This window comes from Rhagoletis pomonella, unplaced genomic scaffold, assembly GCF_013731165.1.
Source record: "Rhagoletis pomonella isolate Grant_MI unplaced genomic scaffold, Rhpom_1.0 Rhpom_scaffold_04653, whole genome shotgun sequence".
Lineage (NCBI taxonomy): Eukaryota > Metazoa > Arthropoda > Insecta > Diptera > Tephritidae > Rhagoletis > Rhagoletis pomonella.
Window position 1 is genome coordinate 1,883 of NW_023463202.1, and position 12,449 is coordinate 14,331.

At 37.3% G+C, this 12,449-nt stretch overlaps 1 protein-coding gene across 1 annotated transcript; it reads right to left on the reverse strand.

Moving 5' to 3' along the window:
- Positions 1-250: 250 nt before the first annotated feature.
- On the reverse strand, positions 251-953 carry LOC118754801 (the record flags this gene model as incomplete). Its single annotated transcript, XM_036489676.1, has 1 exon — positions 251-953. A coding segment is annotated over exon 1 (562 nt), but the record flags the coding sequence as incomplete, so codon positions are not given.
- Between the last annotated feature and the right edge of the window lie 11,496 nt (positions 954-12,449).

The following is a 12,449-nucleotide window of genomic DNA, read 5'->3' on the forward strand; positions in this document are numbered from 1 at the left end:
TTTACTTTATTTTTGAGGCGAGTTATGAACTGAAACATATAAGCTATTACTCTGAGGGCTCGGGGGAACGATAAAAATCGCTCCAGGATGTCAGTATCATCCAATACGGCATGAAAGCTTTCAATTTTTCGACTTTCGGGGGGTATTATGTTGCGTATCGGGGATTGTGGCCAGAATTCTTGTGATTCTGTAAGCCAGCTGGGGCCGTTCCACCAGAGTGAGGTGGTGGCGAGGTGCAGGGGTTTGCAACCTCTTGTGCCAAGATCGGCTGGGTTGTCAGCACTGGCTACATGTCGCCAAGTTGCTGGCCCAACTAAGTCAATTATTTGGGCTCTGCGGTTCGACACATATGTCTTCCACATATGGGGTGGTTTTTCTAACCAAGCTAAAAATATTTCAGAGTCAGTCCATAGATGTAATTTGCGATTGTTCAGGCTTAAGTGGGTTTGAACGGTGGAGGCTAGTTTTGCAAGGAGGAGCGCCCCGCATAGCTCAAGTCGTGGTAGGCTTACGGTCTTTAGCGGAGCCACTTTGCCTTTTGCGACTAGCAAGTGGCTTGTTGTTTTGCTATCTTGTTGGGTGCGCACGTATATAGTAGCGCAGTATGCCTTTTCAGAGGCGTCGCAGAAGCCGTGAAGTTCGACTTGATGTTCGGGAGAGTAGTTTACCCATCGAGGGATTTGTATTTCCGAAATAGTGTTCAGATTGTTGGCAAATTGGGACCATTTCATCAAGCGTAGTGGTTTAACTTGTTCGTCCCAATCTGTTCCGTCTAGCCACAATTCTTGAATGAGTATCTTTGCTTGGATCATAATTGGTGCAAGCCATCCTGCGGGGTCAAAAAGTTTTGCCACAGACGACAGGATTTGCCTTTTGGTTTTTGCGGATATTGCAGATATTGACTCAAGAGTATATGAGAATTGATCTGATATCGCATTCCATCTTATTCCCAGAGTTTTGGTGGTACTTTCTTTTTCAAAGATGAGGAAGTTTGTGTCTAATATGTGGCCTTTATTTATATTCTTTAATATTTCGGGTGGTTGGCCGTTATCTTCTTCAAGGGGAACCTTCCGCAGTTGAGGGCTTGGATCACTTGAGATAGTGATTCACAGGCTTGGGGTAAGCTGTGGCTTCCCGACAGGATATCGTCCACATAAGTTTGTATTTTAACACCGGGGTTGCTAGAGGCAGTTTTTCTTTTATATCGTTTGCTAATTCGTGAAGTGTTCGAATGGCAAGAAAGGGGGCGCAATTTACGCCAAATGTCACCGTTTTTAATTTGTAGTCGCGTATTGGACTACTAGGTGAATAGCGAAATATAATGCGCTGAAAATCTTGGTCGTTTTTATGTACAAGGATTTGTCTGTACATTTTTTCGACATCCCCATTGAAAACGTATTTAAACATGCGCCAATTTAGTATTAGGAGCATTAAAGCAGGTTGTAGTATGGGTCCCGTATATAATACGTCATTTAATGAATTGCCTGAGCTTGTGCATTTCGAGGCATTGAATACAACTCTTACTTTTTTTGTAAGTTTTTCTGGCTTTATTACTGCATGGTGTGGGAGGTAAAATTAAGTATATTTACCTTTTGTAATTTTTTCATATGACTCGACTACTTCCATATGATTTAATTGGAGGTATTCCTCGAGTACATTGTCATACGAGGTCTTTAGCTCGCCTTTTTTAAGCAGGTTTTTTTCCATACTTAAAAATTGCTGAAGTGCTGAGGTTCGAGAGTGGCCTAAGGCGAGTGTGTCGGGAAATTGTGGCTTGAATGGTAGCCGTACGACGTTGCGGCCGTTTTTTGATCTTGTAGTTGTGGCTTTATAATAGTCTTCACAATACTTATCTTCTGGGGTAATGACTTGCATGGGGGGAGTTCTTCTAACTCCCAAAATCTTCTTAATTGAGAATTGAGGTATTCGTTTGAAATATCTTTAACTTGAGTTGTGAATACCGATATTTTTTCTTTTATTTGGCTGCTCAGTATCCATCAAAAGATGGTATTTTGGGCTAACAGGGTATTTGAAATTTTCTCAATGCCTTCTAGCATTATTTGGGGGATTAGGTCGCTGCCTAATAGGATATCAACTTGCGCGGGGGTGTGGCAGTTGGGATCCGCTAATTTTAGATGGGCAAATTTTTGGCGATCTTTGCCATTTACTTTATAGCTTGGAAGCATATTTGTAAGTTGCGGCAGAACTATGGCGTGTGCCTCTATTCTTACATCCGCATTGGGGGAAATCAGGGTTAATGAGCAGATTTTATTAGAGTTTTGTATTACTCTTCCACCCATTCCCGAAATTTCAAAGTTTGAGTTTTTGGTTGGGAGTTTTAGCCGGTTTTGTACTTTTGATGAGATAAACGATCTTTGTGAGCCTTGATCGATTAGAGCTCTAAGCTTGAATAATTCTCCTCGATGTTCAATCGAGACAATCGCGGTTGGCAGTAAAATTTTGCTTTCATTTTCGGAATGAAGCGCTTGTATATTTGCTGTTTTCGAACAGCATGGTTTCTCGGCTTCGTTTTCGAGATTTTCGGGGTGTTCGGGTCTAGCTGTTGCAACTAGCCCTGTGGCTCTTTGCGAGTTAGAGCTATTTTGGGGGGTAAAATTATTAATGTGGAGCATCCAGTGATGCCTCTTTTGGCAGTATACACAATTGAATTTACTTTCACAGTCTTTTTGCATGTGAGAGTGTGAGAAGCAATTTGTGCAAAGTCTATTATTTCTAACGACATTATATCGTTCGGTTGTTGTAAGTTTTTTAAACTTCTCGCAAGATCTTAATGCGTGACCTCCTTTACAAAATTCGCATGACATACTTTTGTTTTGTTCTGCGATGAACGATTGAGTTCTGTTGAAACTTCGATTATGTAAATTATTGTTACTAGCTTGGGGTCTATAGTAGCTTCTATTGAGGTCGAGCTGTGTATTTTTCGGCTTTGATATTTTTCTATCTACCCTTTCTGCGATTTCGAATTGGGTAGTGAGAAAGTATTTCATTTGTTGCCACGTTGGGCATTTTTTTCGGGATGAGAGCGATTGCTCCCATAAGAGTAACGATTTTTCTGGTAAAGTTGCAGCGCATACGTTTACCAGAATAGGGTCCCAACTATCAATGGGAATGTTTTGTGTCGCGAGAACCGACAAACAGTTTGATACAGTGGACTGTAATTTCATGAATTCTTCGCTTGTTTCCTTTGAATTTTTGGCAAGCTCATTAAAATCGTTATTTATTTATTTATTCATATCTAGTAAATCTAGAAATACATGATTTCTTACAGACTACTACAAAAATACTTAACGATACAAGTTCAAGCTTAACTATATAGTTCATTCAATGATAATTTAAACAATTGCTTAGGCGACGAGAAATCAAAGGCCAAAAAATTTGAGATTTGATTAAATTCTTTCAATGCTCTATGAATCGGAGCATAGGATGCATAAACCGTCCGGACTCGCTCCAGAAAGAATAAATCATTGCTCCGCAATTTTCTTTGTGGAATGTAAAAATAAATGCGCTCTAAAAGAAATGGACAATCAATTTCTCCACTGATAGTTTCAAAGATAAAGCAGAGTGAAAGAACACTACGTCTACTTTGTAAAGACTTCAAGCTTATTAAAGCACATCTAGCATCATTCGAAGGAATCGGTTCAGCAAAGTTAAGCGATCTGAGAGCAAAACGAAGAAAATTCTTTTGAATTCGCTCAAGTCTATTAATGTGACAAAGGTGATATGGCCTCCATATAAAGACCGCATATTCTAACTTAGATCGTATAAGCGAGGTAAATAGTAATTTTAGAGTGTAAGGATCAGTAAAGTCTGAACCAAAGCGCCGAATAAAGGCAAGTGTAGAATATGACTTAGAAATTATATAATTTAAATGACTCAGAAATAGGAAATTTGAATAAAAAATTACTCCCAGATCAGAAACTTCATCCAAAGTGGTGAGACGTGATTCCTTAATTAAGTATGAAGTAGCCAAAAACTGCCTAGACTTAGAAAACGTTATGTGAGAACACTTCCGAATATTTAGCTGAAGGTGATCTTTATCACACCATGCCACAACGTTATTGAGATCTGACTGGAGCTTAGCTGAATCAGATCGACTTGAAATTGTTTTAAAAAATTTTAAATCGTCTGCATATAAAATAAATTCAGAAAATTTAAAACAATCAGATATATCATTAATAACAAGTAAGAAAGTCTAAGTTCGGGCGGAGCCGAACATTAAATACCCGGCGCAAGTATTAAATATATGTTTTCCTCCTTTCCGAAAGCTACCGCTACATGATAAGCCGGGGTGTATACATTTTAAGTAAATTAGCGTCCTTAGATTTCGAAATATTGAAATTTCAAGCATTTCTGAAATTTACCGTTATATGAAAAGCGGCCTCAATTTTAGTCCGATTTCAACAATTTTCAACGGTTTGCTTTTATGTGGCAAGCACAATAACCATACCGAGCTTGGTACAAATTGCTAGAACGGTTAGCGAGATACATACATATATGTGATCACAAGTGGGCGGTGCTACGCCCATTTTCCAAAATTTTGTCATAAACGTATTTCTTGGTAAAGAATTGTTGCAATCATCAATTTTGAATAAATTAGCTTCAATATTTACTGATTTATCGAAGATTTTGTATTTCTCGAAATTACCGTTATATGGGATGTGGGCGTGGTTATTGTCCGATTTTAGAAATTTTCGGCCATTTGGTATGCTGTACCAGGACCAACAACTGTGCCAAGTTTGGAAGAAATTGGTGTAGCGGTTACCAAGATATACACATGTAACCATAAGTGGGCGTGGCTACGCCCATTTGCCAAAATTTTGTAATATTCTTATTTTTCGTCTAAAACTCATTGCAAATATCAATTTTGAGTGAATTATCTTCAGCAGTTACTAAAATATCGCAGTTTTCGTTTTTCTGAAAATTACCGTTATATGGGAGGTAGGCGTGGTTATTGTCCGATTTTTAAACTTTTTAGCCATTTAGTATGCTGTACTAAGGCCAACAACTGTACCAAGTTTGGAAGAAATTGGTGCAGCGGTTACCAAGATATACACATGTAACCATAAGTGGGCGTGGCTACGCCCATTTTCCAAAAATTTTTAATATTCATGTTTTCCGTCTGAGACTCATTGTAAGTATCAATTTTGAGTGAATTATCTTCAGTAGTTACTAAAATATCGCAGTTTTCGTAATTTTTAAAATTACCGTTATATGGGAGGTAGGCGTGGTTATTGTCCGATTTCGCCCATTTTCAATACCATCCGTCCTACGCCCAAAAGAAGTTCACGTACCAAGTATCGTTAAGATATCTCAATTTTTACTCGAGTTATCGTGTACACAGACGGACAGACGGACGGACGGACGGACGGACAGACAGTCACCGCTTAATCGATTTCTCTTTTCATTCTGATCATTTATGTATACATTTGTCTATATCTATCTCGATTCGTTTTGCCTGTTACAAACAACCGTTATGTGAACAAAGTTATAATACCCTTGTGCACAGGTGCGCTCGGGTATAAAAATTATGAAGAGTAATGGACCCAGAATACTGCCCTGAGGGACACCAGAAGAGGCAACAAAAGGTTGGGAAGAAACATTATCAACAACAACTACACATTTACGACATGAAAGGAACGACTTTTGATTGTCGACCAATACTCTTTCATTCTCATATCGTGATTTTAATGCTTCCCAAGCCAGATTAAAATTATCTTCACTAAGAACGAATTGTTTTACTATAGCGCCTGCTTGACCTTTTGTTTTGTATCTGAGGTGATACAGTTTTTGCGCTTGAGATAACTTTGGATGGTTTATGTATACGGCTATAAACATGTCCCGGAAGGACGGCCATTGTTCATAACCTCCATGAAATACTTCTGTATCACATGCTGGCACTTTAAGATGTATGCCTGAACATGCTTCTTGGATTTGTATTTGGGGCAGCTCTACTCTCAGAGGTGGAGTAGGTGCATTTAATGGCTTTATTAATTTTAGTTGATCGGAAATCATAGCCTCTGTTTCTTCGTATTGGTCTAAGCAATTTTCATATTTGGCGTAAGCCGAGGATTTAAAATTTTCAGGTAAATCTGAATCCTAAGTTTCAATTATGGCGTCATAAGCCGATTGGAGACGTGTCCAAAAATTATCAAGACTGTGGGTTTTTACTTCCAGGACTGATTCTGAATTGTCTTGGATAGGGGCTGCGGAAAACCTAGTGCAGTATCTTATTAGACTGTCACTTTCCGCAATAAATTTTGCGGCCGAAAAGTCTTTGGTATTTTTTTGCTTCGTATCCTGTTTTGAGCGTGTAGCTTCTGCAGGGGTGCTTTGATGCTTATCTTCGTCAACCATTTTCGGTATATCTAGCAATTGAGGTGTTTTCGGTTCTTTGATGGGAGACTTGTTCGTTTGCATTTAAATGTGAACTCCAGAATTTATAAAATTGTTTTTGTTTTCCTATGTATTTTAATACCCGCGAATGATGGAATAATATGAGTGCACGTTTAGTCGATCGGATTTTGACTTACTTTTCTTTTCACAATGTATCCGCAATACTCTCTTTCGAGTTTTATTATTTACGGGCGTATGTATTATTATTTTTTTCGTAATATAAATTTTAATAATTTCGATGGGTTGGTATTTTTTTTTTTAAATTAAAAATTGCTCATTAAATTATCGCAATTTAAATCTTTAACTTGAGGGATTTTATTTTTCCGAGCTTCTTAATATTTTTCCTTTACGTGCGCCGTACAAGGTATATGCACTACTGGGTTAGTAGGTATGTATGTGAGTATATTAATGTTAGCACACAATGCTACCATATATTAACATATGTGTGTGTAAGTATGTTTACTAGCGAAGGACGGGAGAAGGAGATAATAGTTGTGTTTTTTTTACAAATTATCCAGTAACTTGCCAGCAACTCTTCAGTAACTTAATTTCTAAGAATTCGCTCTCATAGAAAAAACTTACAAAAAAGTACGTGAACGCTTTTCCAGTAATAATTTGCAAGTTTCATGAACAGCTGATTAATTGGTTGTTTATTCGCAGCATATTCCTAATAAAACAATATATTTTATATTTAAATATGTTTATTTTGTGAATTACCACAATAAAAAGCCACAAACAGTTTCCTTATTAGTTTAAATTTCATCCAGCAACATGCGATCAGCTGTTTTTCGTACTGGCAAATTCTTACAAGTAAAAATTTATCCAGTAAAATCCAGTAAAAACTTGCAACTTCAGCTGTCATTTTTCGCTCTGTCAATTTCCCCTACTTTGCAAGTTTTTGCGTACGAAAATGCCAAAACATGAACATTCGTAAAAACTTTTACTGGAAATGAGTAAAAAAACGCAACTAATTTATAATTTCGTTTTCGTTGCTTTGTATATGATGTATGCCCGTTTGTATATAAATAAATAGGTGAGTATGTTTTGTTTTCAAAATTATTTTTGGGTTCAAAGAACGGGAGTATGTACATATGTATATTGACCACCAATATTAAGCCTGTATTATATTAGGTAAAGAAATGGCAATTGGGGAATAATGTTATGTCGTATGTATTGTTGTGCTTATGTGCACATACGCTATTCGTTATTTTGCCGCCAATTCTTATTAGTTATTATTTTGCTTTGTGGCTTACTTGTTTATGAATCCTGCTCGCTGTTTGTTATACAAACAGAAGGGGTATTGCTGGAAATATTTGCAAGTTTCCACTTGAATATGTTTTGCGGTATAATTGTTTGTATTTTATTACACAAAATTTAAGCACATAAGCGGAGGGATTCTTGTTATTGATATATGTGACCTGGTCTACGGAAAGGGGGCTTAGGTGTCAAAAAATCAATTTTCACTTTTTGGTTGATTCGGATGGAAGATGAGATGCTTTTTCACGTGGTGAAAAGCAGAAAATCCTAACTTGCTTAGAAGTGTACTAAAAATGTAGAGAAAGAAGAGTAAAAACGAGTAAACGAAACGAGTTGCTTACTTTTAACAGCTTTTTCACAGAAAACTAGTTTTCGCACGTAAGCTCCCTTTTCGTAGACCAGGTCACATATAGTTTCTAAAGCGAACTATATTTATTTTGGGTGATTTCTGTATGTTCTTACATACAGCATTTATTTATGTATGTATAATTATTTTTGCGCCTTTTATGTTAAGCTAAGCTGGGGTGTAAGTTTACGAAGTGGACTGTATATATATGTTTATAGGGGCAATATCATATGTGTGTACATATGTATTTGGGTATCTACGTATATGAACGTGATTTGAATTTTCACCGCCAGCTGAAAATGAGGTTATGGGAATTAAATTCGAGTTAATTTAACCCCAGTTCGCTTTTTCACCAGATTTTTAAGTTAGTTAAAATAAGTGGAACGATACAACTCACTTTGATATATTAAGGGCTTTGGGGTATTGTGGGCTGTTCTTGCTGGTGAACTGTATTGTTCTGTGGTGGGCCTGCGCTTGGACTAATATCCTCCTCCCTCGTTGTCTTTGCGTCCTCGCTTAATGTTGCTGCTTGGCTGTTGGTTGTCCTCTATTTTTATTGTTGAAGTTTTTTTTTTTGTTTTCGCGCCCGAAATTTTGTTTTGTGTAAATTTTGTTTACGCGGCGCGCCCATGCAATTAAATTTTATATAATTTTTTAAAAGGTTTCTATTTGTTCACTTGTGCGCTTATTTGCTTATATATTTATGTACATATGTATTTGCTTTAGTGTTCTTTTTTTCACTGTTTTCACTCTTTTTTTTTTTTGAGTAATTTAAATTTTTAAAGGTGCCTGTCTGTTTGGCGCAGAAGGCCCATCGCTATTCTTACACCAAGGGCAAGGCACTTTGGGGGGCACACTCACCACTTTTTCCGAAAAAAGAGAAAAATAAAAACTTAAAATTTTCGGGGAGACTTCAACTTCGCACTTTATTGGCTTGGCGGGGTTATATCGCAGAACACGTTGACATTCGCACAATTGTGTTTTGTTTTATATTATTTTGTAGTTCATGTGTGTGTGTGTGTATGTGTAAGTACAATTCATATGTATATGTGTGTGTGTAGGTGTATTATGTGTACGTGGGGGGAACGGGCCGTGGTGAGTGGGCGCTTAGGCAGGGTTGCTGCTGCTCCACGGAGCCATTCACCATAGACAAATAGGGGGGAACAGCTGAACTCATTTAGCCAAAAATGTCGTTTAAAAATAGCAGATTTTGTTTACTTTTGAATAAGATTTTATCGAGTGCGCTATAAAGACAGGGGTATAAACGCTGTAAAGAAATATATGTTGAGTCCAATCGGCTTTTTGCTAATGCGGTTCTTGTGTAGGTATAAACAAGGTATATAAAAGAAATACCTCTCCATGAAAAAATATCGTTATTTTCGTATTTAAAATTAATCGGAATTTTATGGGGGGTTATAAAAACTCGTTTTAATGGAAACTTTGTTTTTTCGGCTATATTTGTTATTATTTATTGGCCCAGATGTAAATATTGAATGAACTGACATATTTTTAATATTTACGGAACTACCATTTGTGTGCAACCCTGCCTATCCTATATTCAAGTAGATGTAATTCGAAAAATTTAAACGGATTTCTTCAAATCAACCTGAGCTGCGGACATATTGCGAATTCATTTTTAAACATTAACCAGTACATTATATTAGTATTAAATACTTTCAATTAAGCAACAATTCTTATTAGAAAATAAATATGAATCGTTTTATTTTAAATATTCCAATGTATATTTTTGGTTAATGCAGATAGTGCGGATTTAACGTATTTTATAACCGTTACATGGGGAACATAAATTTAAGGCAGATTGCTATTAACAATTTTTACACAATTTACGATTGCAATCAATTTCTTTCAAAACTATAATCTAAATGATTGCAAGTTGTATTTTTTACGATCAAAACAGATTCCAATATTAGGTATATTATGCAAATGCAATCCAATTTGATTTGAATTATTCAGTTTTAGATACATTTATATTTCTGTGTTCGTATGGAATAGTAGTTTATGTCGGGAAGCTGGCTTTAGTATAATCCGGCATTCCATTTATTATTTACAACACAAGGAATTTTTTGATGACCGTTAACAAGAATATGGACGTGCTAGTATCGGAACTATTTCTTGCGCGTTTATTTGCCAAAATTTCTTCAACGGCTCGGCGCCAGTGAGGATGTGCTGCGAATGCTGCATTATACTAAAACCAGCCTTTTGACATAAGCTACTATTCCATACGAGTGGGGCACGTGCGAAATGCGGATTTTCCCAGTTGCAGTTCTGCAGTAACTCGACACCTTCCTCACCAACAGCTCTGTCCTCTATGAGCTTCTTAATGTAACTGCAAATAAAAGATGGAAATTTAAGAAGAATTACTATCACAGCGTTTCACTTGTAGCGTTTCACTCTTGTAGTATATTGGCTATCAAGCACCAGAAAATTTCCATCACGCATTCCATATGCCACCGATTATCGTGGATCAATTAAAATACTGTCATCACAGCTTTTTGGTACTCCAGCAACTGGTGTGTCTATGGCGGAGTTATGTGGAGCTGTTGCATGACTAAAATCAATTTGGACTCTTTGAGAACTGGCTTGTTTGTTGCGAGAGCTATTGGAATCAATTGTATGCAAATTAGATTTCCAAACGAGCAACTGTTGAATACAGGAAAAATTTATATTATATGGTTCCGCTAAAGTGCACTACTACCGTGTATAAATTGGTCGACCTTCTAATAAATCAAGCAATCTTATTGTATCGTCATCGCCGCCAGTCACCAAGAAATTTCCACTTGGGTGAAATGCAACATCATTCTTCGGCGACGAATGCACTGTATTAGCTCGCCTTCAGCTATGCCAAATATCTTAACGCGGTTATAACTTAATGCTAAAGCCACCAGATTACCGTCTGGATGCCATGCCAGCTGTCGTCCCATACCTCTTCCCACGGCGAACGTTCGCACACATTCGCCTGAAAATGTATCGCAAATTCTTAATTTTTCTTGGCCGCACGATGAAATTAACTTACCATTAGGGCTGAATTTCGCTGCGCGCACCCATTTGTGTGTCCAGTGAAAGATGTGCATTTTGAATCAGTATTTTGATGGCTGTTCGCCATTTTTCTAGTCTGCAAACGAATAAGCTGACGAAGATGCAAACAAATTCAAGCACATTGTTGCATTCTACCGTACTTTTTAAAAGCTTTAAAATCTTAAAACATATGTGAAAAACTTTTATAATCTGAATATTTCTAATGTCGCAATCAAAACGAAATTTTATAAATAGCATTTTTAAAAAGCAATCATCTAATACTTTTCAAGTTTTTGGGCATATATGTTACCATTTGAACAACAAATACTACCAAGTTTTAAGAGACTATTTAATGCAACTCAGGTCAAAAAAGAGCAGTTTAGACCAAAATAAGCAACTATAAAAAACAGATGATCGCAGCTGTGGCCCAGGATGACGTCTATTGCTAAGATATCTCACTTGTATTTGTACACAATGATGTTTGGCTCATGGAGTACGTTGTACGTGTGTACGTCTTCCGTCTATCAAAACATGTTCGATCTAGTTTCTCGTTTTTAGATCTGGAAACAGCTATGTAGCTTGATGGATCTTCTAATGCTGGAACCTAGTACCACATAATACCATGTATCGGGATTTTTATATCGCTCCTTTACGATATAAAAATCGCAGCCCTCATATGTACGCAGCAAGCGCTCATAGAAAAGATCCTTGAGCATGAGTACAGATGAGCGAGATGTTGAAGAATTTCGCTTTGATGCGGATTGTGGCTATACCACTAGGGTAAACGCCAGTACTCGGCGACGGAGTCTCTCTTCCACCCAAATCCAACCCCGAATTTTCGCTCCTTTACGTGGCAACTGTAGAAGACGTCGCAAGGCTCCACGCTTAACTCACCTTCCACCGTAATTCGTATTCCTTGGATGGCAGTATTGTCAGTCTTTGTCTTCCCGAGGACATCAGCCAGCCGGGTAGAGGTACCTTACCCAATAAGAGTACGGATACTCTAGGTGCAAACCAAACCCTCAAATCGTGGTCTTTTGGCATATTTTCCTTTTCCATTTGGAAGGTTTTAACGTGACGCGAAGTTCTACGCCTTCTCACTTTAGCTCGCTCCCAAACTGGGGTTTGGTCGCTACCCAGAGTATACGTCGATATTCACTGTATAAAATTAAGACCACAATAGGAGTAAATTCATGTTTAAATTATTTCGGTGTCCATACACCCATGATGTTTGATTTTACGCACTTATAATCGTTTTTCCCATGAAATAGCAGTGAACGTTTATTTGTGTGAAAACGTCGTATCAGTCGGTTTGGTGTGAGCAAATTTTTAATTGTTGGTGTTCTTCGGTGGAAAATTGGCGTAATAAATATATATTTATAAAAGCAGTTAGTGG